The sequence below is a fragment of the Dermacentor silvarum genome, chromosome 1 (assembly GCF_013339745.2).
Source record: "Dermacentor silvarum isolate Dsil-2018 chromosome 1, BIME_Dsil_1.4, whole genome shotgun sequence".
NCBI classification, from domain to species: domain Eukaryota; kingdom Metazoa; phylum Arthropoda; class Arachnida; order Ixodida; family Ixodidae; genus Dermacentor; species Dermacentor silvarum.
In genome coordinates this window covers 159708844-159736464 of record NC_051154.1, presented here as the reverse complement: position 1 = coordinate 159736464, position 27621 = coordinate 159708844, and the positions used below count along the sequence as shown (strand labels likewise).

Here is a 27621-nt window from a genome sequence, read left to right as displayed (position 1 = left end):
TTCGATAAGTATATCGCATTTCACTGCTATATATATTCATCAAAGTGTCAATGAGAAAATTGTAGAGCAACATGAAAAACTCCCGATACAGCTTTTTGTTGCTCAATACGTGCTACATAAAAGTGTTTTTTCCGAGCATGAAAGAAGCCCGCGATTACACGCAAAGTGCCTCGAGCGGCCAGTCGTGCGGAAATTCTACGTGTATTCGCAGGCTTCTTTCACACTCGGAAAAACGCATTTATGTAGCACGTATTGAGCAAAGAGAGCTGTATCGGGAGTTTTTAATGTTGCTCCACAACTTTCTCATTGACACTTTGATAATTAGGACAGTAATTCTCGAGTTAGATAAATAATTACAATTAATTAATTAAATCTCAGTAACAAAAAAATTACGGGCGGCTACTCCGCTGTACTGGAAACAATTCGCACTAGGTTGGCTTCGCGTAACGCCGTTCCTCTTCTTTTTAATCGTGCTGCGTGATAGCTGGGACACCCTGTATATATATATATAAGGCCCACACGGGTACGTTGCTCTATGTATAGCGTCCTGAGAAGGTGCGATTTTTTGGGTATGATTCTATGATCATCACAACCACATTTTTTACAATGTTCTACCAAATGACAATATGGCAATTGATATGCAATAAACACTCCGTCTGTCGTCAACACTTCGTCACGTCTTTTGCGCTGCTCGATCCCCTTCAACATGCACAAACCATGCCCAATTCAGCGAACTCATATCGTCGTCAGCCACTCGGAAGCACACGCCTGTGAAGTGGGGGGCGCTGCGAGCGCGCGACCGGATCAGATGTGCAGTTTCGGCTCCGTCGTTTTTCGCACGGAACCGCTAGCCACCTCTTCGGACCCCTAGGAAAACCTTACCACCGTCTCCGGAATGTGATCCGGTTCATCTGGACACCACGTCCTGGCAAGTGGACTCATCTTACGACCTTCTCGGGCATTTTACATCTCGACGCCGGTGGCGGCCCAGCTAGGCCTACTAGCTAAGGCGCCTCCCGGCAGAACGGGGAATCGTCCCCAAACTACTCCCGCACCTGAGGCGGACACTTACACCGGATACGACCCCCACGGCATGCTGTGGACAACCATCCAGACCTCGGACAGCAGACGGGAGCTGTCCCAAACCTTTAAGAGCACCGCGCTTGCTGCCGCGGTGGCAAGACGAGAGCGGGCGAGCGGCGCAGCAATTGCAGCTGCTGACGCGGCAGCTCAAACCTGTTCCACAACACTCCCGCCGCCTGCGACGCGTTCCGCGGGCCCGCAACAGGGGAAGAAGAAACCCACGTGGCAACCTCTACCTCTGCCAAAGCCGAAAACGACGGATTTCGTCGTCGTCCTCAAACCGCGGACTCGATTGTCCCTCACCGCCGTTTTCCCCGTGAACGGAGCCGGCAGCGCGCTCATCGCCCACCTTGGAGCAAACGCCAACCGGCTGGTCACAGTAGTGATGGCGCGGGACCAAAACCTCATCCTGGCCTACACCGCAGATCCGCTTATTGCGGACAAACTGATTGGCGAACTCACAGTTCTCTCCTCAGTCGGACCGGTGCCCCTTTTCGGGTACCTACGCGCGGATAATCAGGACTCTTGCTACGGAGTGGTGACAGTGCGTAGTACCGACTCCGAAGCCGAACTTCAAAATCGCCTCTACTGGCCGGAGGGCGAGATCCTCCACATCCGGCGATTAGGCACCACCAACAAGGTGAGGCTCACCTTTTCCGGCAAGGTCAAGCCCAGGTACGTCACTTACGACGCCCTGCTAATCCTGGTACATCCATACAAAAAAACCATACCAGCATGTAGCCAGTGCGCATCTGTTGGGCACCGCCCCGACGCCTGCCCTGGCCCTAAGCCGGACCTCTGCGGCACCTGTGGCAACACGGTGCCACTTATGGATGGCGCTCGCGCACCTCACGAGTGCACACCAAAGTGCGCTATTTGCGCCGGACCCCACGTCACCGGGGACCGGAGCTGTAAGGAGCGCTACAGGGCACCACCACCCAAATCGCCCACCCCTCCACTGGAGAGCCAACCCGGCCCCACGAAAGGCAAACGCCAGCGACCACGGAAGCCGAGGCCGCCCGACACCCGGGCTCCACAGCAGGTGACTCCATCTCCTGCCACCAAATCTCCTCCACCCCCGCATCCTGGAGCGGGGACCCACGGGCCTTCCAAGCGAGGCCACACTACGCCGGGACCTCCCACCGAGAGGTCTCCATCGAGGCAGGGCCCACCTGCCTCCTCCACATCGCACCCGTCGCCACCCGGACTCCAGCCTGCTGCCCAAGGGGAACTCACATGGGCTGCTCGCATCCGACAAGGACCTCAGGTGAGCGGCACGGGTACGGCAGCCTCCCCACCCCGACACCCCCCGAACCCACCCAAACCACCCACAGCTCCCACTCCCTTGCGGGAACAAATCGAAATCCAGCAATTTAAGGCCAGAGTGGCCTCGCTAACACAGGCAATGGAGGCGCTCGTGAACCGCTCGCCCCCACTTCCTACCTCGACACCTTCCGGGCCAGCACCGGAAGCGATGGACAGTGCCCCCTCTGAACAAAGGGACTGCACGGCACTCCTCGCTCCGATTGAAGCGCGTCTCAGCCACCTGGAGGGCCAAATGGCCTCCATAGTAACCACTATCGAGGATAGACTCGCTGCTGCCATTCAAACCGTATTCGACCGCATCCCGGCCATGATAGTGGCCCAGCTGCCTCAAATCGTTTCCAGCACCCGTCGACCCACCACCAAGCTTAAACGGGTGAATAAATCGCAGATGCAACGGCCACTACCTCATATGGCCGAGGCTGATCGGCAGCCTGTCAGTTTGACTGCAACCCCGGATAATAGCCCCAGAACGAGCAGCGGAGCGCCTATGGACCTCTCTGCTCTACTGGAAGCCACCCAAAATTCTAATCCCCAAGATGGCGGGCCACGGTCTTAAATCACGCCGTACCCGCACTAATTCGGACCCTCTTACAATCGTTCAGTGGAATTGCCGGGGATTTCGAGCCCGTACTAAGCGGGCTGCTCTCCGGCTCCACCTAGAAATCTATCCCGATTTACCCGCGGTAGTGGCTCTTCAGGAGCCAGGCGAGCACGCCGCCCTTACAAATTATACCGTGTATCAAAGGGACGCACAAACCGCAATATGCGTGCACCGAAATTACACCGCCAACTTGGTGGATCTAGAATGCGACCCGCCTTACTCGTGTGCTATGGTGACCCTCCTCCCACTTAGGAAGCAGGACCCATCCATACACATTCTTAACATTTACAGTTCACCCAAACTGCCCAACATAACTTACACCGACATCTTTAGCAAAGCGCGCGCGGCTGCAGGCAGGGAACCACTAGTCATAGTAGGTGACTTTAATGCCCCCAGCACCCATTGGGGTTACCATCGGGAGGAACGACGCGGTAGAAAATTGGCGGAACTGATTTCTACCATGGGCTTCACCCTCCTGACGGACCCCACACACCCAACACGCATTGGCAACTCTGTGACTCGCGACACATGTCCCGACCTCACACTGATCAAAAACATCAGACACGCAGATTGGCTCAACACCGAGGAAACCCTCGGCAGCGACCACTGCATTATCCTCACCACAATCCGAACACACCCCCTTACCCGTCCTTACCAACAGGCAAAACTTCCCGACTGGGCTAAATTCCGATTGGACTACACCAATTCGATCCCCATACCCCACCAGGGCTACGCCACCTGGTCTCAACACCTCGTGTCGTCACTTCGTCACACCGAGCAGACGGTTCAACTCTCAGAGGCCACACCTGCAGTGGACAACCACCTCCTGCACCTCTGGGAGGCTCGGCACAGCCTAGTCCGCCGCTGGCGCCGACAGAAACACAACCGAAAACTCAAACTACGAATCGCAGCCCTCACTCAAGAAGTGAGGGCTGCATGAAGAGCCCAAGAGTCCTTGGGCTCTTCATCCACACACACCGCAAGATCGACACCACCCTGCGTAAACTGCGTACGGTAGGGGATCAGGTGGGCCGTATGATCCGCCGGGCTTCGAATAAACGGGGAGGCCTCCGGAGCAGGGATGCTCTGCGCCTTGCCAACGCATTCGTGACCAGCCGGATCCTGTATTCGACCCCCTACCTGCGTCTGCGTAAATGCGACGAGAATACACTCGACTGTATACTCCGCAAAATCTACAAACGTGCCCTTGACCTCCCCATCTCGACATCTAACCAACGTCTCGCAGACCTGGGCATGACAAACACATACGGGGAACTTAAAGAGGCTCATCTCAACAACCAGTACCTGCGAATCGGCACGTCGCAGGCTGGGAGAGACCTCCTACACCGTTTACACATCTCCTACACCTACCCGGTAGAAGAGCGGACCACGATACCTGAGGACTGGCGTGGTGCCCTGATCATTCCGCCTCTGCCCCAAAACATGACTAAGGGGACCCACGATGGTAGGCGTATAGCGCGGGCTAACGCCCTACAGCAACGCTATGGCTCACGCACGGGGGTCTTCTACACGGACATATCCGGCCCGCATCACGGCGGGTGGTACACGGCCGCTGTTGTTCACCAAAACGTACCTATTCAAGGGCTCACTTTACGAGCACCCGACATCACACACGCGGAAGAAGTCGCCATAGCACTCGCCGCAGCGGACCCCGCATCTCGGATTATCATTACCGACTCGCGGAGTGCGTGCCAAAATCTCATCCGGGGTTGCATCACTGAACGCGCAGCCCAAATTCTTAAACGATGCTACTATCTAGATCGCCCCAACCCGCGTACAATCATCTGGACCCCTGGCCATACAGGGCTAGGCGGAAACGAGGCTGCCGATGCCTCAGCCCGCGCACTAAATTACCGGGATCCGCCTCACCCTCCATTGCCTGATGTTCCAGCACCAAATCCGGCTACATCCTTCAAAGAAATCACGACCCTGTACAAATCGCACAGGCTCAGATTCCCACCACCGGCATCGGGCCTAAACAAGGCGGACGAGCGCTGGCTCCTCCGTCTCTACACCAACACGGTATTGTGCCCGGCCATACTCAGACACTTTAACCCGGCATTCTCCGGGGCCTGCCCACACTGTGAGCATCCGTTCGCGGACCCATTCCACATGGTGTGGGCCTGCCCATCAAACCCGGCGGTCCCGCCACACCCCTTCCCATTCCCCCCTACCCGAGAGAGCTGGGAGGCTGCCCTGCTCGGCTGCTCGACCCTGGAGGATCAACGCGCCCTAGTGGCCCGAGCGCGTGCTGCAGCAGAAGCCACAGGGGTTCCGGACTAGGGACCCCTCCTAGATTTTGTGAGAGGCCGGTCCTTAAGGCCGTCCCCAACTCTCTCCTGTCATCACTCAATAAAGTTTTTCACCACCACCACCTGTGAAGTGAATTGAATTCTGGGGTTTTACGTGCCAAGAAGAAGTAGTCTATTGATTTGAAAATGTAGAGAGGTCGGTCGGAATATAGAGCATCTGGCCTGCTACTCTACGTAAGGGAAGGGGAAGAAGGGAAGAAAGAGGGTCACAATGGGGGATGATAATGGGAGTAACGAGGTGAAAGGATACATTGCATAAATGTTATCACAAGCGCGAGTCCAGGCCCGTGTCGCCTAAGAAACGTGAAAAAGCACGCATTGCCTCTATTGTCTGCCAACTCTGTGGCCCTGCGCCTAGCAAGAGGTCCTCCGACAGTGGTCTATTATATAAATTCCTCAAGGTGGCTGCCAGTGTGAGTCTTTCGCGCGCATACTCAGGGCACACCACGAGCACATGGTCAATAGTCTCTATAACACCACACACTGAACATTCCGGGGAGTCTGTCCGTCCAATGATGTGCAAATATTTGCGCGTGAAAGCGACGCCTAATCGCAGTCTGTGTATCAGGCATGTATGAGGGCGTGGAATTCCACCCAGAACAGGAAATTGCATATCGGGATCTAGCCTTTTAAGGCGAACGTGACGAGCGTCTGGCTGGGCCCAGTATGTTTTCGTCGCACTCCTCATTAATTTCGACAGGAGGCATGTGATGTCCGGTCTAGAGAACGGCACTACAGTTCGCAGGCCATTGCTGAGGGTGCGCTTTGCTTCAGCATCGGCTATCTCATTACCATTGATCCCACAGTGTTTACGTGCCAAAACCACGATTTGATTATGAAGCACGCGGTAGTGGGGGACTCCGGATAAATTTTGACCACCAGGGGATTTTTAACGTGCACCTAAATCTAAGTACACGGGTGTTTCCGCATTTCGCCCCCATCGAAATGCGGCCGCCGTGGCCGGGATTCGATCCCGCGACCTCGTGCTTAGCAGCCCAACACCATAGCCACTAAGCAACCACGGCGGGTACCAGGGGATATTTAACGTGCCCCCGATGGATGGGGCACGGGCGTTTTTGCATGTTGCCCCCATCGATATGCGGCCGCCGCGGCCGGGATTTCATCCCGCGACCTCGTGCCAGCTTTAGTGCCAGCGCAACACCAGAGCCGCCAAGCCACCGCGGCGGGTCATGCGCCTGTGGCGCGCAGCCACATCTGGCAAGCCCGGCTGTGTTGGTACCAGTGGCGTAGCCAGGGGGGGGGGGGGGGGGGGGGGTTCAAACCCCCCCCCCGAAATTTTTTCCGCACCCCCCCCCCCCCCAACTTACCCGCCCTTTGTTTTCGTCGCTTCGCGCTGACATAATTCATGAAACCTGTGCTACTATCACAATTTCATTCCTGGGCGCTTCCGTTTGGTTGGTAATTTACAGCGAATCATGTCTGCATATGGAAAAAACTGTCACGGTGTTTGACAAGGCTTTGACACTCTGTGAAGTTTTGGGCGATGTGGCGGCCGCATTCTGAAGCAACAAATGTGCAACAAATGAAGCAACAAATGCGGCAGCCGCATTTTAGATGATGGCGAAAACGCTCGAGGCCCGTTTACTTAGATTTAGGTGCACGTTAAAGACCCCAGGTGGTCGAAATCTCCGGTATACATTTCCGCCGCTTCCCTTCAGGTGCCGGTTAGGCCGCGCTCGCGCAGGATCTTAGTCTGCGCGAGAAACGTCTCTTGTTTGCGATTGCGCCCCTACGGAAGGCTGGTAATTACTGTTGTGTTGTTGAATCACAAACCAGCAATTACGGAAGGCTGGTGTTGCTGTTTCAGTTGTGGAATCCCAAACCAGCAATGTACACACGTAGGGGTTGATGACAGCAGTGAAATTCCACCGACTCGCAATAGAATACACGAAACAGACAGCCGACAAGCATGAATTACTGCTGTGCGCAGTACAGCGTAAATAAACTCTTGTTGCAGGCGCTGACAGTTCTCGTCGGAGTTCACGCGTCCTGAGAAATTATGTGCACTATGTGCTGAAAAATACCGGAGTTCTTTCCTGCATCACTAGTACACCAATAAGTCGAGATTCTGTGAGGTACAAAGCCGCTTCCTGTTTGCACCGGCGTAAGTGAAGCAGAAATGAGTTGCACGCACTACTTAAAATGCGTACACATGCCATATCTATGCTGTGCGGTGAAATATTCTGTACAATTCTGAATCTGTTTACGTAAAGGCAAATGACGGCTGCACGCTCGCACACAGCGGAAGACACAGCGGCCCATGCACTTGCCGCGGGAAACGCTACCCTCTCGTATGAGGGAGCAGGGCGAAGAAAGCTTCGAAAAAAAAAAAAAGCCTTACGCGTTTTTGCGCGTATTTAAGTTTTCTAGCGCGAAGACGCAGCGAACAAGCTATTGCTATGGGAGTAGGTATAGCCTGGTCACACGTGCATTTTCACGCGTATAGCCGTCCTTGACTTGTGAAACGCACTTCGCCCCGACGAGAACGACGCCATCTACGCTTAACGGAAATTAACAGTTAATGATGTCTTCTCCGATCGCACGGGTCGTCTCAATGATGCGTTTTCGAAGACTGGTCCATTCAGTGGCGCGATGAGAGACCGTTGCTCCAAACGCCCACTGTACCTGTCGTACTTACTGTATTTACTGAGCTTACCAGTGGCGCACCGACGGGGGGGGATTCGGGGGTTGTAACCCCCCCCCCCCCTGAGGCCGACTTAACCCCCGCTTTTGTTTAACCCCTTTTCTTTCCTTACGCATTTGAGTACTGCAACTAAGATGTAAGACGCGCAATCGTCTGCACACTCGCAAAAAGCGAATTTTTTTGACAATTTCCCGTGAAGAAATCGAAATTAGTGCTGTTTAGGTGGTATTGGCAAACTGTCAACCCCCCCCCCCCCCCCCCTGGCAGAGATCCTGGGTGCGCTACTGGAGCTTACGTTACGTTTTACTTAATTTCTTTACAAGCACACGCACAAGCACACGGGGGGGGGGGGGGGGGGGGGGGGGGGGCATGTCTTTGATATACATGTATAGAGTGTGCTTAAACTACCGACATTTATTATCGATCACGTGACCTAGAGGAAAGCAGAAGCTTGCCCCCCCCCCCCCCCCGGTCGGGCCGGTGACCCCCCCCCCCCCCCCCCGAAAAAAATTTCTGGCTACGCCCTTGGTTGGTACTTATTCCAGTAGCTCGTTGCAGCGCTGTGCAAGATGTGTTCATCCGCGCCACGTCGTCTGCTCGCCGTCCTGCCGATCCGCGGTTCCCGAATCGGCGTGTGCGTTGCTGTAATTAGATTTGGGCGCACGTGAAAGAAACCCAAGCGGTCAAAAGTAATCCGGAGTCTCTCACCACGGCGCGCCTCATAATCAGATCGTGGTTCTGGCACGTAAAACCTCAGAATTTTGTGAGACGAACATATCATCCACAACAGTCTATCGGTTTAAAGCCGTGTTACAACCTGTTTCGTTACTTGGACCAAGTCCGGAAGCGGGTAACGCAGCCAACGCAGCGTCTCAAAGCAGCCACGAGGAAAGAGTGACAGAAAATGGCGCGCTCTCGCTTTTATCAGCAACTTGTTGATATGCGACTTGCGTGACGCACGCGAAAGACTATGGTAAGATTGACTATCATTCGGGCGTTTCATTCCCAAGTCTGTGGCCGAGTGGAAACTTTCACGTGTTATCGCTCATGATATGCGACGTGACACACACGCCACTAGCTCGCGTTCGCGCGAGATAAGTATGCGTGCGATCGTGGCCCAATTGATTTTTGTATTTAGCAAAAAGAAAAAGAAAAGATCGTGGCCCAATGGTTAGAGCAGGAGCATCGGGTTGTGCTGGGAGGCCGAAGTTCGATCCAACCGTATTCTTTTTTTATTTAAGTGCATGACCCGAAAGAATACGAGACAGAAACCTACCTACCAACCGTACAGTGTCTCGGATGAGTCAAAGAATGTTTCGCATTGAAAACTGTATGGCTAATGAATAGTTTCCTAACACGTACTACCATGAGCACGCCAAGCAACAGCTCGAAACCACTCCGTATATATTTTGCCACTTTATAGCCATTCCACGCATCATGGGATACCCATGCGTATCCATGGGAGCCGGAAGCACCCTCACTCCCAAACGACGGAGAGAGAGAGAGAGAGAGAGGAGAGAGAAAGGGAGGAATGTTAACTAAACTGTGTCCGGTTGGCTACCCCATACGTTGGGAGAGGGATGCGGGAAAGAGAGAAGACAAGAATTCAGATCAATCCCGTCCACTAGACAAGGCGCAGTGTGTCTACAGACGGGCGCTCAAGTCTGCTGCCTTCAGGTACGTACTACTGCAGAAGCGCTCGTTTGGCTTTCTGAGCTGATGACTCACTTCGGCAAAAGGCCGATTGCTCCGATCGCGCAGCAGGGAGTTTAAGAAATATCGCACCAACCGTCTTTGGGGTATACCCAAAGCCCCACGCCTTGCTTGCCTTCACTCCCCGCGGTATGCGACCCCTAACTTTGTGTGCGTCCTCCATGTTGTGCAAGAAAAAATGGCTTTGCGGTGGCACCAGTGTTGCCATATTTTTCTGAAGCGTGTCCTTAAGGGAGCCGAAAAAGTCGCTAAACTCTTCTGCAATGTCGCTAAAATTGTCGCTAAAGCTATGAGTAAACTTTATGTAACGTAAGCGTTCTTGGAATACTATAATATACGCTAGAATGGTGTAAATCATTTACCGAAATATCTCACGTTTGTCTAGGATCCATGTGAGTGAGGACTAAACAGTGAACTTTCCAGTGGTGTGTAGTGGGCTTTTGCTTTACTGTTATACTTTTACGCAACAATGGACGATGATAGCTCAAATTGGGAGTTTACCCTAAGATTGTGAGATTCCGAATGCAGCACGTACGGTTCGAAAGAACACAAGCAATAGGATTTTCCTAGCACGCAAAGGCACTTAATTGTTCTACATTATCCTTGAAAATTTTCTACTTCTCGGCGCTCCTGAAAGGATAGCAAAATTCTCCACGACGCACGAAGTCGCATGTCAACGCGGCGATGACCTTTACGTGACCTTTGTCTACCTGAAGGCTCTTCGCAGTACTGATTTGTCCAAAAACCAATGCGATAAGAAAGCAGAGTGTTCAGGCTCACGTGATTGAGCCCAGCCGCTCCTACGTTCGACTGATTTTACAGCAAAGCTGTATATGCATGGCTAGCCGATTCGTCCGTCCGCCGCCTGTACGCAGAAACTATGCAAAGGCTCGAGCGTCGTCGTCTTCTTCCACAGCGGGCTACGTTGCCGCTCATCATTCTAGCGTAGAATTTCACTTTTCTTCTGTCGCGTAATGGGGAAGCCGTGTTTACGGGGGTATGAGCCATTGCTTAAGGGGGTATGAGCCATTCATTGCCTTACGTGACGGACATATTTAATTTTGAAGCAATTTGATTTTCTGCAGTCGATCTATCTTATTAATAAGGCGAAACCTTAAATGCCCAATCAAACGGTTGCCTTGAAAAACGCGGCGTGCGGTACAGTCATGTGAGTTCGCCTCGCGCAGAGACGCGCTCGGGCCACTGCTCGCGCGTTCGTCGTCGTCTTCTTCCACAGCTGGCTCCGACGCCGCTCATCGTGCCAGTGTTCCCACCCTCGCGCTCGTGCCACTGCTCTCGCGTTCGTCGTCGTCTTTTTCCACATACAGCTGGCTCCGCTGCAGCTCATCCTGCCAAAAAAAGGCAAAGTAAGACAGAGTTCATTCAGGCACTCGGACCCACGACCTTCGGTGGGAGTCGAACCCTTGATGTGGGAGTCGTACCCATGACCTTTGGTGTTAAGGCGAAGTTAATTAATGCAGTCAATTAATATATAGTTACTTAAGGCACTCGAACCCACGACATTTGGTGGGAGTCGAAATCACGACATTTGGTGCTAATTAGGGCGGAGTTCATTAAGACAATTAATTAAGGTAGAGTCAATTAAGGTACTCGAACCCACGACCTTTGGTGGGAGAAAACAATTGAGTATAACAACGCATCCGAAAGAGAATGTCAAGTAATTCAATGAATTTCTATTGAGCGCGCAGGCTTCCGCCTTCACCCTCTTTGGCATACGCTAAAGTGACTGTGAATTTTTCATTTCTGCATTTTAAATCTCATAGTAAAATTTTAAATGTCCACCAATCGAACCTATTTAGTGAAACTGCAGAACCCGAAACGTTATAAAAAAAAAGAAAAAAAAAAAAACGTTGCCGATCTGTCGTAGAGGCTGCTGTGGACATGTGAGCCAAGTAGTACTGCACTACGCATGCAGCAGGTAATTTACTATCTCCTGTCAAGCACAGTGAAAAATCGCTTGCTCTCGTTTCCGCAGTATCGTCATGAAGCGTCATTAAAAGCAGCTGGACACACCATCGCTATTGGCTGATTTCACGATCGCGAGGGCATTCAGTAATGCATAATTGCTAATTTTGAATTAAATAAATGAAAGATATATGTCTGCGATCCCAAAAAGACAGAAGCCAGGAGGAGAATCTCGGCAAACGGAAATCGCTTAAATGAAACTGCTGGTTAAACGGAACAGCAGGTTCGCAATTGGTTGGTTTTGTATTTGAACAACCTAAAAAAAAAGAAAAAAAAAACTTTAGGAAGTTGCAAACCAAGATGTTTGCGGCTCCCTATAAACGTAACTATAGAGTCAACCTCTAAGGGTTTTTTTTTTTTTTCACAAGAAAACATTTTATTCTTCTTCTTCTTCTTCTTCTTCTTATTATTATTATTATTATTATTATTATTATTATTATTATTATTATTATTATTATTATTATTATTATTTTAGCAACACGTTTTATGTGAATAAAGTGATTCGTGCTGGACGCGAGGCATGTGACGCAGTCGCGGGCGACTTCTTTGACTGTTGTTACGAATTTTTGTCGCTCAGAATCAAGCAGCTGCAAACAGCGCCAATTTCCGCACTTGATGTTATCGTCAATGAAGCAAGGGAAGTGCCCGAAAATGACTAGCGAAAAAAATTCCTGCTATTATTCGGCCATCGGAGCAGGGCACACCTCTGTTCAAGTCAACGTTTTTGTTCAAGTTGACAGAGGATGCAGATTGGGTGCATGTATTAACCGTACGTCTATCTGTAGTGACCACGGCGGTAGTGACAGCGCGATGATGGTCGAAGCACAGATTGACCAGGTCGCATGCAAGCAGTGTGCGTGCAGCTACACTGTAAGAACAGTTGCACCCTTTGGGGCGTATTTTTGCCACAAAACAATAATCGTCATCTGACTTGCGTGGCTTTCCTTTCTTTAACGCTGTGCGCCCGGCACTTCTCGGTCACGAACGACAAGAGCGTTATCAGCGTGACACAGCGTTCTCGACAAGAAAGTAGCAAGTGCAGAGTTTTCAAGACAGGAAACGCAAGCAAGACAGATGACGATTATCGTTGTGTGGCAAAAATCCACCCCAAAGGGTGCAACTGTTTTTAGAGTGTACGCGCTTGGCAATTTTTTTTTTCTTTTTTTTTTAATTTCAATGCGACTTGGCAAAAAAATATCGTCACTTAATTTCTGGCGAATAGGCTCAATGTCTATTCCTGTTTATCGGAACATGATTATCCGGTCCCTTGTGCTTCCTTTTAACGAGGTTCTAGTGTATTTTTATTAAACGCTGTCCAACTTCGCAACATTGGGACATAACAAAGTTCCAGAGGCGCATCAGGTTTTTTTTACAGCCTCCGAGATTGCAATTTTCCGCCGCTTGCTGCCTTTAATTTTGAAGGCCATGCTTTTGACGTACTTTGATATCGGCTCGTCCTCAGGCAAGTGGAACTCTCCGCACGCGAGGTTAAATGCATTGGAAAAGCTGAGCCAATTCTGCTGAATTGAATGTAAGGTTTAAAAGGCGTGGATAGATAAACACCCGTTCGTATCAGCCTTATCAGGCCTAGATTTAATATATTAACTCTATGTTATCAGGGTACAGCGAGCGCCGGAAGCAAGGACATCGAACTTAACCACTATGACGAAATGTCAGGCATAAAAAAAGAGTTGAGCCATGGTGAAATTACAGTAGTTTTGGGCTTTTGCATAATGAAAATAAAATTTTAGAAGCAGCAGGTGGTGTCCGTAAACGGCGATCAGACGTCAGCGGTCCTTTCGGCCACCTACAGTGCGACAAAAGCATAGCCTTCGAGATCAGCATTTATTACTCTGGGAAGCTGTTGTCGGGGTGGAAAAAATACTCTGTCATGTACGCAAAATGAAAAACAAAGCAGCTGTTTTTATACAGACAAGAAACCTTGGAGAGTATTATGAGGCGGCGCCTAAATTATTATTGTTTAAAAATAAATATACCACTGTCCGCATCGCATTCCCCAGCGACGTCTTTCTCAGAGTAACAAAATCAGATAAAGGCCATAATTTTGCGTATTGCAGGCAACAAAATTAACGTCATAGCCGACAAACTCCATCTTTAGTTTTCTGGAAACATCATTGGCTTTGCTTCGTAGTTTGGCTTGCATCGGATAGCTTGAGGAAGTGCGGCTTTGCCTTTTAGTTTCGACGGCAAATACAAGGAGGATACACTAGGCTACTCAGCACTAGAAACTGGCTGCTTAGGGAGTCCAAAGTTTTCCTTCGTGTTAAAGGGCTCGTTGCGTTCTTTTTATTCACTGCAAATGGCTTTTACAGTGTGACTAGCTTCATCTAAACTGAGGTAAGAACAATTGATGTGCCGTAGCGCTGTTATCGAACGAAGCAACGGCGGCGCCCATGGCTTCGCTGACTGGAATGGAACAGCGACCATTCAGGCCCTGAAAACGGTGTCGAGGAATATCGTAGCAACCCCAAGAATTCGTCCCGAGAAACTAGTGCGGCGCTATTCCGACGTTGCTAAGATATTTGTGCAGCAGTCGCACGTGTGTGGTTCTAGTTGCACCGGCATTTCTTTTTCTTTAAGCGAAAGTGCGGATCTCTCTCTAAAGGGCACGAGCCCGTGTCTGCTCTTAACCTCTCTCGATGTTCGAATTTGTCTTGACCCGTTGCATTGGTAAAGAGAGAGAAAGAGAACTGCATTATTTGCTGCTGGTATGACGAGACGTAGGTTGTAAATATTTCCTGCGTCGAAGGAATTATGTGCAGTGGTCGGCTTTCCTTTCCTTGTTTTGCAGCGCGTCTACCTGGTTAAATATCGTTCCAGAAAGCCCACGGAGCCTGCGCTAAAAGAAAGAAGAAAAAAAGGTATGCATGGACGGTTCATTTTTTTCTTTTTTCATTTGCGTCAAAATTTGACCATTTCTCCTGCTCTTCCTCAATGATTAGCGCGCCGCGTCCTTGGGTAGTAACGGTGTTCGAACGACAGGAGGCCTTCACTGAGCTGACGCTGAACGTCTACTGTCTGTCCGTCATGCGCCGCGGTCGTGTATCAACAACAGAAAAGAAATGAAGTGTGATTGCAACCGTCAGATTGTTTGTCATTGATTGATTGTTGCGGCTAGTTTCTCCCATTGCCATTGAAGGCTAACGAGTGCCCCCATGAACACGCGGAGAAGTTAATATTTTATTTATTCAATTTATTTATTTATTCAAAATAACCCCAAAGGGGGCCCTCATTATGAGGGTATTACATGGGGGGGGGGGGGGGGTGTCACAGGCGCACAGGCACTGGTCATAGATTATACATCATATTAAAAACAAAACAATATAACAAAAGTAATAATAGAGTGAAACATAGGTAATATACAAAATAAGTCACAATTATTTCAGAGAAAACATTAGTACATATTAGGAGAACATAAGGCAACTGCAATGAAAAGCAAAACAGCAACAAACATCGAAAACACTGTAAAAGTCCCAAGATAATAATAAGATTAGTTGACAAGTCGTGAGCGAATTAAATCTTGAAACTTTGTCAAGTCAGGTTCCGTGGCAATGTCTGATGGTAAGGCGTTCCACTCAGTTATTGTGCGTGGTAAGAATGAATATGCATAATGGGATTACTGGCAGTTAATGCGTTTGACTTTGTATGGATGGTCACGACGTGGAAAGATAACTGGTGGTGACTGAAAGAAATCATCATGAAGTGATGGATGGTGATAAAGCTTATGGAAAAGTGATAGGCGAGAAATGTTACGGCGAAGTGCTAAGGTGTCCAACTCAGCTTTATTCTTTAACGAGGTGACACTGGTGTAAAGTGAATAATCTGAAAAAATGAATCGCGCAGCACGGTTTTCCAAGGCTTCGATGTTACTGATGATATAAGTTTGTTTGGGATCCCAAATGGCATACGCGTATTCTAATTTAGGACGGATTAGTCTTGTGTACGCTAGTTTTTTAATATGAATTGGGGCTTCTTTTAAGTTATGTTTAATAAGTCCGAGAGTACGGTTAGAAGAGGCAAGGGTAAGATTAATATGATTATTCCATGATAAGTTTGGCTGAAGATTGATGCCAAGGTACTTGTAAGTTGTGGCGAGTTCCACAGCGTTGTTATCAAGGGAGTAGGTGGTTGGAATTCGTGGCCTATTGGTGAAAGACAAGAGTTTAGTTTTGGAAATATTTAATGACATCAACCAATTTTAACCTATTAAATTTTTAAACCTATTAATATATATTTAACCTATTAATTACGCTGATGTCGTTGCTACTTAAAGCTTAAGAATAATTTTTATAGGCGCTATATGTGCATACTAGTAATATTTTTTTACCTGTCCGTAGTGATATTTGTTTCCATACAGAAGTGCACATGTAATATTGCTTCATTCACTCGCAAATATATATATAGACGCTAAGTGGCAATATGAGCAAACGGTAGGGCGAATTTTTACTTCTTTTTCATAATTCACAGTGGCCAGACAATTGTTCTGTCCGTTACATATATTGTGTTGCTGCTATAAAATCTACGAATGAGAAATTGACCAAATGCTGAAGTACAGTACTCGTGCGAAATATATAATGTTGTAATGTCGTGCAGTCATCAGTAGTGGTCGTATACATTTATATAAACTTTATTTATATAAAATTTCATGGAAGCACTAAGCCAGTTATTTGTTGTAAAATCATAAACAAACAGGCACACCAAAGTTGCACTGGCCTAGTTCACACAATTTTTCTTTGTCACAGTGTCACAGTACTGAATGATTTAAACAGCAGAACTCTGACATGTCTTGTAGATTTAACGAGCGAGCAACCTCATAGCTGCATTTTATTTGTGTAATGGCTGTACCTACCAAGTAAAGGCCATATTTCCATATAATTGCATAATCCACACATGCTACAGTAAAGGCAATATGTGAGGACATGGAAAGTGGATGCCTTAGTCTGATGCTTGACTGAACACACGATTGGGTTGTCCCCTTCCACATCTGTCAAATTTCCTGCTTGCCTCTGTCTAAATGTCACTTCATCTGCCTTAGACATGCTACAATTGGACCATGTGCTGCTGCACACAAGACTTAAAATTTTTGTTTCTTTTAACATTCTACATTTGTGTACAATGAAGTGGTTGCAGTTTAACTACTGGAAGAAGTCAGCTGATATTCACTACTTCATCCATGTTAATAACTGCAAATTTACTAGCCTAATTAAACTGAACTAATCAGCTTTACGAGCCATGAATCCCTTCTGCAAGCGTTTTGGCACTACCCTTTCATTTCCTTGGCTTGCTCTTTACTCAGTAGCAAGCGTAATAGCATCAGCTACGTTGAAAATATGTGAATGGCAGTAACTCTACTGTTCTTGTTAACTCGCACACTTTCTTAAATGTTACATTTATGCAGAGTTTTGTAACTCGAAACTCTTAAGTGTTACTGAAGCACCTAATAATGCAATTTCCAGAATGTTTTTACCTGAGGGACTACTTTTTTGCACTGTGAACAAAATTTGTAAACAGTTGAAGGAAAGGGAGATTGGTGGCACAGTATGCAACTACAAGTGCATGAAATATGTAACTTGTATCTGTGCAATAGGTGTTTTTTTTTTTTTTTTTTTTTCCCTTAGGATTGTAGCACATTTCAATGAAGCACTTGTGGAATGCTTGAGTCTCAAATTCTTGTCTTTTTCTTGAGAGAAAACTTTAACAATTACTTTACTTGGTTCCTCCACGTGCCATTCACGGGTTAAGCTTGACATTCAACTAGTGTTCATATTGCATAAAAATTTTGCGTATTGTTTGCTTAATTTCAAAATGCACGATGTGCTTTCTTTGCATACGAGTTCATATTTGTCAAAATGTTCATTTGTCTGGGCATACTCAACAAGCATTTCTTGTTTATGCATTCAAAATTATGCTCACAAATATTTGTTAACATGCACATAATATTCTGGAACCTCTGGCATGTTTTTCCTGGTCGGTACGTAAAGGGCCTTGAAAAAGCATTGTCTTCTTTTTTCTAGTTTGCAGTGATGCAGCTGGACATGAGGTGCAGACCTTGAGGCCACTGGAGAGACATCATGGCAGCCCCACTCAGTGCGTGTCCACATGTCACCACTGTTGGGGACTTTACCAAGGAGGATATTGCGCGCAAGCAGGAGGTAAGTGTCGAGTTCTTGGTTGCTGGGCAGAACTGGTCTGCTACTGAGTGCTAGCTAATGCTGTGTGCTAACTGAAAGCCTCTCCCAGTTCTAGTTCTTAAAACAAGCGGCTGAATCACCATAGTAGCAAGCTGGCATGTGTCATTTCAACATTTGCCTGTGTAGTGCATGGAAAGGAAAGCACTACTTCAGAAGTTTGTAACTTCCATTCTTTATCTTTGGATGTGCAGCAATGGCGCTGTGAATCATGTGGAGCCAGTGGGCCCAGTCTGTGGGCCTGCCTGTACCGTGACTGCTTATATGTGGGTTGTGGCGAGGCATTTAAGGACCACAGCACTCAACATTTCCAGGTGGGCTTTTTCATATGTAGTGCTATTTAGAATATGTGTTGAAGTCTTTGCATCTGTCTGTAGGCCAAGCATGCTTTACTAGCACAAGCTTAAAGTTGACCGCTGATACCACTATTGTAATGTCATATTTCTAATTGCAGCTGCAGCTGCTGTGTTAATAGTGGCAAATTGAATTCACTTGCATTAGCTGAAACAGCAAGAGCAGTGCAGTCCCGATACATTCAAAAAGGTCTGATAATGCCTGCACAAAACCTTCACCACATTTTGTGCAATCAAAAAGTGCCATATATTGTCTGCATGGCATTGCACTCTTTTTTAATGAATGGCCCTGTGCAGTTCGTACGTGCTGTGCTGTGGTACAGCATGGCCAAATGCAGGTAGACTTGGGGTGCGATCTTGTACGCATTCCAAAATGGAACGGAGGCGGTCCGTTCCATCGAGCCGCACACGATTGGTCAATTTGATCGTCACAGTTCAAATTGACCAATCGTGTGGGGCTCACGGTTCAAATTGACCAATCGTGTGCGGCTCGATGGAACGGACCGCCTTCGTTCCATTTTGGAACGCGTACAAGATCGCACCCTTGATAAGTCTGTATGTAATATGCCAGGACAGCCAACAGTTTAGTGCCACTTCTGATATGAAAGCAGCATGTGCATATTAGTCGGCTTTTTTCTTTTCCTTATTCTATTGACATATGCCAAAGGCACAGAATCGAGGCTTTATCTAATTTAGTGTTTCAACATCCGCTCAATGCTAGCACATCTAGCCCTGTCACTAAAAGATAATTTCGGCAAGAAATGATCTCAGTGGCAATCTGTGTGCCAAATTATAGTGCAAACAAAGCAATATATCACAGAGAAACACTTGCGTATGTGTTAATGGAGTGCACCATTCTAAGCTTTTTCTGACCACTCTCCTTATGCTCATGTTCAACCATCAGTGAAGCTGAAAGATTTGGATTGTGGCCATTAGTTAATTACCAATTAAACCTTAAACACCTTTATGTGCACACAGGTCTAAGCCTGACCTTCTGAGCATGTAAGCTTCACATCTGCTGCCAGCTGTAGGGCTGACCGCAATAAATTTAATCTATTGCACAACATCTGCATGTATATTGTGGCTTTATTTCCAGAACAATTGCTCTGGCTTCACTAGGTGAGGGTGTGTCAAATAAGAAGTAAGGATGTTCACCTTTGACTTCAACAGGGCTGCTGTGAGCACTCAGTGACACTGAACTTGAGTACACTGCGGGTTTGGTGCTATCTCTGCGAAAGTGAAGTCTTCCTGGAGAACAATCGACCTCCACTGCTGGGAGCATCACCTCGCATTAGCAATCAGCCAGCCGGCCACACACGCCGAGCAGCTGCTGCTACTGCCTGTACCACTGCCGACTCGGATGACGAAGCAGACAGGGAAAACAGCCTCAAACCCAGAGGTCAGCCTCAGTGTCCTTGTGTCGCATACTTAAGGCATATTGTACTGGTCATTTCAGAGTTCTCTGGCAGTGCTACAAGAGTTCTCCGAGATAGCGACTAAGCTTTAGGGCAAGCATAAGCAAGCACCAATGGTTATAATTAGGCCTGATTATTGCTACTATATCTGCTTACTCTTGTAATACAGCTTTAGAGCACTCTTTCACTACTTTTATAGCAGCCAGAATACTCTAAAGCAATCGAATTTTTAAGCACATCATCAAAACTGTTCATCAGATTAACTTTCACATTTTGCTTTGGTTGTTCTAGTTGTGTGTATGTTGTACAGGCTTGGTGAAGAAAATGTCATACATTATAGAAGCAGATTGACATGGTGGATGTGCCTGTAGGCAAAAATTCGATCTGATAAATGCATGTATGCACATTCACACAGCAGGGCACGACAGGGCATACAATGGGCAACTGTCAAGCCTTGTTCTTCCACTGCCTGGCACAAGAGTAGGTCCACATTTGGGCAGTCTAGCCTGGTCATGGATCAAGCGGTTAAGATGTAGTTGCAGGCAGTGCGCAGGCAGTGCATACACTGTCAAAAGTATGCAGGCTACATTGCCTGCGACTGCCAGGCTGTCAGGCTTGGTGCGCTCGAATTCATGGCGACTGCGAGGCGAGAGCGAGCGCACGTGTGCGTGCATGCGAGCGTGCGCGAGGCACGCCTGCATTCCTCGACCCGGCGATCTTGCCGCCACGGGCGTGACCTTTCCCCCTCCCTTCATTCAAACCTGATCCCGCCGCTTGCTGCAGCTGGCCTAGCCCGCCAAGCCGGCACTCTTTTCCAGTTGGTGTTGCCGAAGAAAAAAAAAAGAAATTTTTTTTTTTCAACACGCTGGTAGCGCCACTCTTTGTTTACTGCGCAAGTCTCTGCGCTTCACTTCACTAACCTAACACTAGGTGACACTATAGGGCCGTATATAGTCCAACATGACGAGAGCGCACGCTCTACATCACGTTTGCGAAAACGACCCCCTCTATAGTCGAGCGCACCAGTGGCTTCCGACGCGCCCCGACGGGCCCGGCACCGAATTGGCTCCTGACCCACTCGCGTGTTGGTCGCACCAACTGCACCGACCCACAATGCCATTTCGCGCGAACAAATAAAGGCGCCCACGCCGCTTCGCCAATGGTCGCAGACAGCCGTTCAAAGCGGCGTGCGGGCTTGGGATTGTTCTGCTCATGCTCTGAAGATAACAGCTGACGGCGCGCACGTCAGAGTATAGAGGAGATGGCGTTTCGGCTGGCGCAGTGCAACCGGCGTAGCGTGACTGGCCACAAACGATGCTGGCCCGCGCGCCGATAACGGGCCTCTTCCATTATCCGTCCCTGACAGTCCTGGACTGCCCGAAGCAGTGCTTTCAGCCAATGAGCAATGTGTGTGCAGCTTCTTGGACAGTCCAGCACTGTCAGAGATGGATAATCGAAGAGGCCCATTGTCAGACTATAAACGGGCCTTATACGATGCTACGACGCCATCGGTAAGCGGTAAGAATCGACTAAATACGGTAAGCGTTTCTTTTTCGAATTTTCGTGCTGAACCTGCATATAACGAAATCCTCTTTATAACGAAGTTTTTCGGGAATTTTTCAATTTCATTATATCCAAGTTTAACTGTATCATTTTTTAGAGTGAAGTCTCAGTGCTTTGGGTATTCTTGAATGCATTAAGTCACTGAAAAGTGTTCTTTTCTGTAGGACTTACTGGCCTGCAGAACCTGGGCAATACCTGTTATATGAATGCAGCGCTGCAAGCTCTTTCAAACTGGTGAGTCTCAGAAAGAGACACTCAAGTCATGACCCACTGATGCACAGTTTAAGTGAACTCTGTAGGGGCTTGTAATAACGCAAACTGCATCCAGCTAGCTGGGGGGAATCGAGGCATGTAACTGGCCCTTCTCATAGGCGAGGTTGTCATCTCATAGATGAGGTGCAAATATGCCCCAAGTGAAGTTATCAGTGAAATCATACAGTGTAGCCCGGTTATAATGAAGTCGGCGGGAATCAAAAATTGCTTTGCTACAACCGCTTTTTCGCTATATCTGGACTCTAAAAAAATCAAGCATCAAGTAGACCAAGTAGAAAATTTTATTTACACCCTCTGAAAAAAAGTGGTCAAGGGTCCCCTGCACGCGTTTCGCGAGCGCACGTTTTAAAACAGCGGCCTTAACGCTGTCCAGCTGAGCGCTAACGCCTGGCTCGGAATTCGGTTACATACGTAATGTGTTGACAGCTGCTCCAGAGGTCACTGGCTGAGGTGCACCAATGTCCAGGGGCGGATCCAGGTTTTTTTCTGAGGGGGGGGGGGGGGGGGGGTCAGCTTCTGTCGATGATGATAATAGTAGTGTTTTTTTTTTTTACTGAAATTTACCGTTTCTGTTCACCATAAACCCGCCTCTTAAGGCTGGTTCACACTAGGCCGACACGGCACCGATTTTGGTCTGCCGACGGTTGGCGACAGTGTTTTCCTTCCTTTAAACCGTTGGCCACAGCGTTTTTCGTCCTGTAAACTGCTTGCATCATCAGTCAGCAGACCAAAATCGTTCTCGTATTGGCATAGTGTGAATCGGCCTTTATATGGTTAGTGCAACTCCTGTAGCGAAGCCAGGTATCGGTTTCTCCGAACTTATAACGAAAAGGACGTTGCCCAGCACAGCCATGTGCTTGGTGGCTGTGCCTGATAATATATCTAAGTCTGACTGTTTCTGATAATAAAATTTGGGATTATCTGTTGCAGATTCGTTATAGGTGAGTAAGCACGGGTGGTCCGTCTTTGATATTCTGTTGAGACACCTTGATTTCCATAAGAAGCTTCTTTGTGTTCGGCTGAGACACCTTCGTTTGCTTTGGAGGACTAACGCTTCCGCTTTAACGTGCCAACCACTCCACTGGTTGTTTACGACATGTGAATCACTGCGTATGAAGACTCACGATGCCACCTACATGAAGAACGATGTGGCGTAGTAGCCGAGAGCGCGAGCCAGCGTCTTTTGCTTCATGTTTTGTTTCCCACGGGACGTCGTACTTTTACAGAAGGCATGCATCTGCTCCTGTTTAAGTTTTGCTTACCACTCGACACCGTCCTAGGACCGCGCGCTGGCGTTGGCCGCTGACGTCACGTTCTCTCGCTGCGCAGCTGCGGCTCGAGGCTTCGCCCGCTTCGTGAGAACACCCACTCAGACACAGATCGGGTGGGTTTTGAGTCTCCTATGTTATTGTACGACAATAAAACAGTGCGAAGTTATAATGCAAAACGCACAGCGTACGAATGGTACTGTGCTTGTACTGGATGCTGTCAATGTGTAACTGTGATTACAATGAGCGTTACAGTTATAAAAGTTGCCTATGCGTAGGTCTTAGTTTAGTTGTTAGTCGTATTATTTATATATGAGCACTTCAGCAAGAGATCTTTTTCATTGGTCGCGGTACCGCCTTATTAATTGTGAAACTGAAAGCTGCATACTCCCGAAGAACAGATGAGTTGTAGGAGTTGGGGGGGAGAGTTACTCCTTTGAATAAGTCGAACACAACGCTCAACTCTTAACAATAAAAAGTGCACAGCTTAACAGTATTACGGTGTATCACGAAGAATGAATGCAACACAGGAATAAAACAACGTATAAGCGAAAAATCACTGCTGCATTTCTGCACTGTTTGCTCCCTGGCAATCGACGCAGGGCAACATCGAGAGGTGATGAATGGACCTCACTTCGTTTATATTTAGTTGATGAAGGCTCGGCTCACATTTGAGGCACGCGCTCGGTAGTTGTTTCATTTTTTGCAGAAATGCACGATACAATTTATATGTCACATGTAGATTGCGTAACAACACGGTATGAAGTTCTTGGTGTAAATCTGGCTAGAACTCGTGTGAAGCAAAAAAAAATCGTGAGCCATTCCACTCTGTGAAGGTGGATGACGTGTGAAGCTGTTTAGCACAAGACACAGAGGCCTCCCCATTTCTACGAGAGAAAACGTAAATTCAAAATGGAGAACGGTAACTTGCCTTTCTGGTTTTTAGGGGCGAAGCTCCTTAGGGTGTGGGTCTGTCCCTCCTCTGTAGTAGTAGTAGTAGTAGTAGTAGTAGTAGTAGTAGTCGTCATAGTAGGTAGCCACGTCTACTTTTCTGAAAAAAAAAATTCCGAAAGTTGTGTCCGTAGCGTGGAATCGAACCAGGGACCCCTCGCTTCCGAACGCGCGGCGCTAGCCACTACGCCACAAAGCGCACATGGACACACGCACCACGATGAAAATAAATACCCAACATTAAGCAACTAGACTGCGCGTTTCTAACGAGTTTGTGCTAGCGCGTTACGGCCCGTGTAAGAAGCTGGTGTAAGACGCTGTGGCCTCTCCACCTTACCCCCGTATTCATAAACGCTCCTCGACTTGAACTTGACTTGCCACCGCCTTGGGCAGCGCGTTCGAAACGCGTTGAAGGCGGTGGCAAGTCAAGTTCAAGTCGAGGAGCGTTTATGAATACGGGGGTTATACTCTCTCAGCAGTCATGTGATGGCGTCGGCAAACGCGGTGCACGTTCCGGCATGTGTAAACACGTTTGTGCTAGCGTCCCCTTAAACGGGAGATGGTGCAATTATAATGAAGGGCGCTGTTATAAAATAGGAATGACGTCACATATGGCGCGTCATTGGTGGAAGTCAATCGTTCGATTTAGTGCGGCGAGACTGGGCGAATTACACGGAAGATTCATGGTTTACCGATGATTTCCTCCGGAGCTTTGCCCACTCATCATCATTCACTCCGTGGATATGCGGTGTTGTTTTATATACATTCGCGGGGACTTACTTTAAGCAAAAGAAAATCCGTAAATCAAAGAACGTAGTTATACTTTTTTTTTGGTACGCATATTTACTAGGCTTGTGCGAATAGTGCATTTTTGGTTTGCAGAGAATAGTAATTCTTCTCGAATAATTTCGAAGCGAATACTTCGAATAGTAACAAGTAAAGAAAAAAAAACGGCAGAGGGCTAAGGTCTGGGATTTATTCAAGGAAAGTAAGCAACTTGATTATTTACGAAAATCTACAAATTTTCGTGCAAAAACACTAGCTGTTCCACATGCTGGGGTTTGAGGTGCTCCCTTCTGCAGCTCACAACGGCTCCTGCAGTGGAAAAAAGCCTTTCACTTCTTGTCTGGGTGGCTGGTATCGAAGGATACCTACGGGCAGCTGCAACCAGGGTTAGGTAAAGGTGGCTGCCCTTGCTTTTCCACCACACAAGGGGGTCTTCGGACCGGGAAAGAAAGGGGGCCTTCAAGTACCCAGCAACCTCATCCGAGATTGTACGGCTTGACTGATGATGTGCACACGAACTGAAGTGTGTAAAAGCACTCCACACAGAGTCCCCTGATGGGTCTGCAGAGCAGGTGCTGTTCTCACTTGTTGCTGTGCCATGTTGATCAACTGGCACAGTCTCTTCTGCTGCCGTTGAGTAGAGTGAACGCCCATTGCTTTGCGTTCAGCATAACAGACATCTTTGTATCTAGGATCGACCATCATTGCCAATGCAGGAAGGCGTGACATCTTGATATCGGGGAACCTCGTCTTGATGCTACGCAAAAGGCTTGAGGCAAGCAATGCTGCCTCACTACCTTGGGAAACATGTTCAGCTAGAACCACCTCAGCACACTGCAACAGGGGAATGACTTGTGACAGCGTGGGATATCTGTCCCCAGACAGTTCAAGTCAAGTTCAGTTGTGGCATGGTCAAGTGGCTTCAAGACTTGCACTGCTGCATTCATAAGCTTCCACTCATTTGCGTTCAAGTTTGGAACTGCGTCAGATTCGGAAAGTTCTACAGTGATGACCGTACGGAGCTTCACGAGCCTGGCCTTCATGGCATGCTCACTGTTCCATCGTGTCGGGACGTCTTGTATAACCTCGAGAGGGTCCAGCTGCATGTTTCTCTGAATTTCCTGAAGCCGTCCTCGGGCCTTGGCACTCTGTTTGTATCTAGCCACAATCACTCTGGCTTTAGCACAGAGCTGCAAAAACCCTGACACTTCTCTTTTGGCATCACTGACACACAACTGAAGGGTGTGTCCAAAACACTGCACACCATTCCAGGACGACCGCGCTACTGCAGAAGTAAAGTTCCTTGCATTATCTGTAACGATGAAGATCGGCACAGTATCGTGGGCTGGAAGTTCCCACTCCTCAATGAGAGCTGCGATAAATAGCTCCAGGTTTGCTGCAGTGTGAGAGTCTGTCATCTCCGTGCAAGCCAATGCATTCGCGTGTTGCACGAAGTCACTGTCCATGACATGACAAGTTACACAAACGTAGCTGTCATTTGCCCGTGATGTCCAACCATCAATTGTGATTGAAAGTGACTCCTCTCCCCTTGCAAAAATGTCCCCGAGCTTCTTTTTCACCTTCTCTTTGCTTGATGCGTAGAGGTCTGGAATAATGGCTCTCGAGAACGTGGTCCGAGACAGCACGGCATAATCCGGCATAGCAAACTGCATCATGTCGAGGAAACCCAGTTCTTCGACAATGTTGTAGGGGTGCATACCACTAGCTACGAAGCGAGCTATCATTTTTGTCATCTGTTAGGCTTTTGGGGCCGACGCTTTCATTTTCGGCTTGAAACTGTCGGCTATGGATGGCTGTTGACCACTTGCCTTGCTTGCCCCCTTGAGCTTGGATGGCCTTTTGCGTGTGTCCCGCTTCTCTTGGTAGTCCTTGTGCAAGTCCGGGTGTCTCCTTAAATGCGTTGCTAGGGTTGTTGTCGTACTTGTCGGGGTCTTCAGGACTGCCTTGCATTTAAGACATCGAGCTTCGGTTCCCGGTGGAATCTTTACAAAAAAGTTCCAAATCGGATTGCCGGACGCATGCAAGTCCCCCATGGTGCTCTCTGGAGTGGTCCAAGGCGACTGGGAATGATCAAATGCCGCCGTGACGGAGACACAGTCGGCCCACTAAACGCAATCGACCACACCACCACGCCGTCGAGATGCGTTTTTCTACGCCTTTGTTCTGAGTATAGTTCTGTTTTCCTGGTTTGGTTTGGATTGGGAAAAGTATTACTGAATCCAAAACCGAAACTTCCAAAAACGCCCTCTCCTTGTCGCGTGTGACTATTCATTCAAGCCAAATACTTCGAAATTTCCGAATAAAAAAATTCGAAACGAAGCGAATATCGAATAGTGCATTATTCGTTCAAATATTCGAAAATATTGAATATTCGCACAAGCCTAATATTTACCTTTGCTGACTTAAGGAGAAAAAAAAAGATTATGGGGGATGCTTAGAAGTTTCGAAGAATGTGAAGGCGAAAGCCTAGTTGGACCCATAGCAATGTGGGATGAAGCTCTGAGCCCATGCAGCGACGTATACAAGGCGCAGCGCGCTGCGAGCGTGCTGCCGCCATTTCCAGAACGTTCTACGGGTGCCGCCGCTGACATTTCTCTCCTCCCAAGCGCCGCCACCGCGCTTGTCCTCAACGCCCCAACTGTGCTGCTGCTGGTATTTCCCTCTTCCTCCCCAGCGCCGGCGTTGCCCTTTCCCTCAACACCCGTTGAGCGAGAGGGGCACTATGGGAATGCTGGCCTGATGGGCATGGAGCCAGCTGTGGAAAAAAGACGAACGCGCGAGTAGTGGCACGAGCACGAGACAAGCTCACTCATTTTTCTATACCTCACAGCGACCTTGAAACATGCAGATTTAAGGCTTTCGCCTTAAAAATGTCGATATCCTTTTCTGTGATATTGTAGCACCAAATTCCCGCGCACTCGCTACGGGGGCATTAAAGGGCAGACACGAACTGTGAAGGACAGGGTGACATATTAAGTAAATCTATTTACTGTTTAAGTTGATCAAGATTAGACTGCATACTATGGCACTCTGACAGGAGACAACATAAAACTCTAAGATGTCGTGGTCACAGCT

At 48.3% G+C, this 27621-nt stretch overlaps 2 protein-coding genes across 2 annotated transcripts in view; both read left to right on the top strand.

Moving 5' to 3' along the window:
• Positions 1-1093: 1093 nt before the first annotated feature.
• Positions 1094-2965, top strand: LOC119432544 (uncharacterized). The gene has a single exon (XM_037699741.1). It carries the CDS (start codon positions 1094-1096, stop codon positions 2963-2965), a length of 1872 nt encoding a protein of 623 aa, XP_037555669.1.
• Positions 2966-13841: 10876 nt separating this feature from the next.
• Positions 13842-27621, top strand: part of LOC119436302 (ubiquitin carboxyl-terminal hydrolase 20-like) — a 91639-nt gene continuing 77859 nt past the window's right edge. The window contains 6 exon segments of the mRNA XM_049656845.1: positions 13842-14065; positions 14549-14589; positions 17743-17880; positions 18111-18230; positions 19440-19668; positions 21412-21481. Of these exon segments, the coding sequence (XP_049512802.1) occupies positions 17800-17880; positions 18111-18230; positions 19440-19668; positions 21412-21481 (500 nt within the window). The 5' untranslated portion in view covers positions 13842-14065; positions 14549-14589; positions 17743-17799.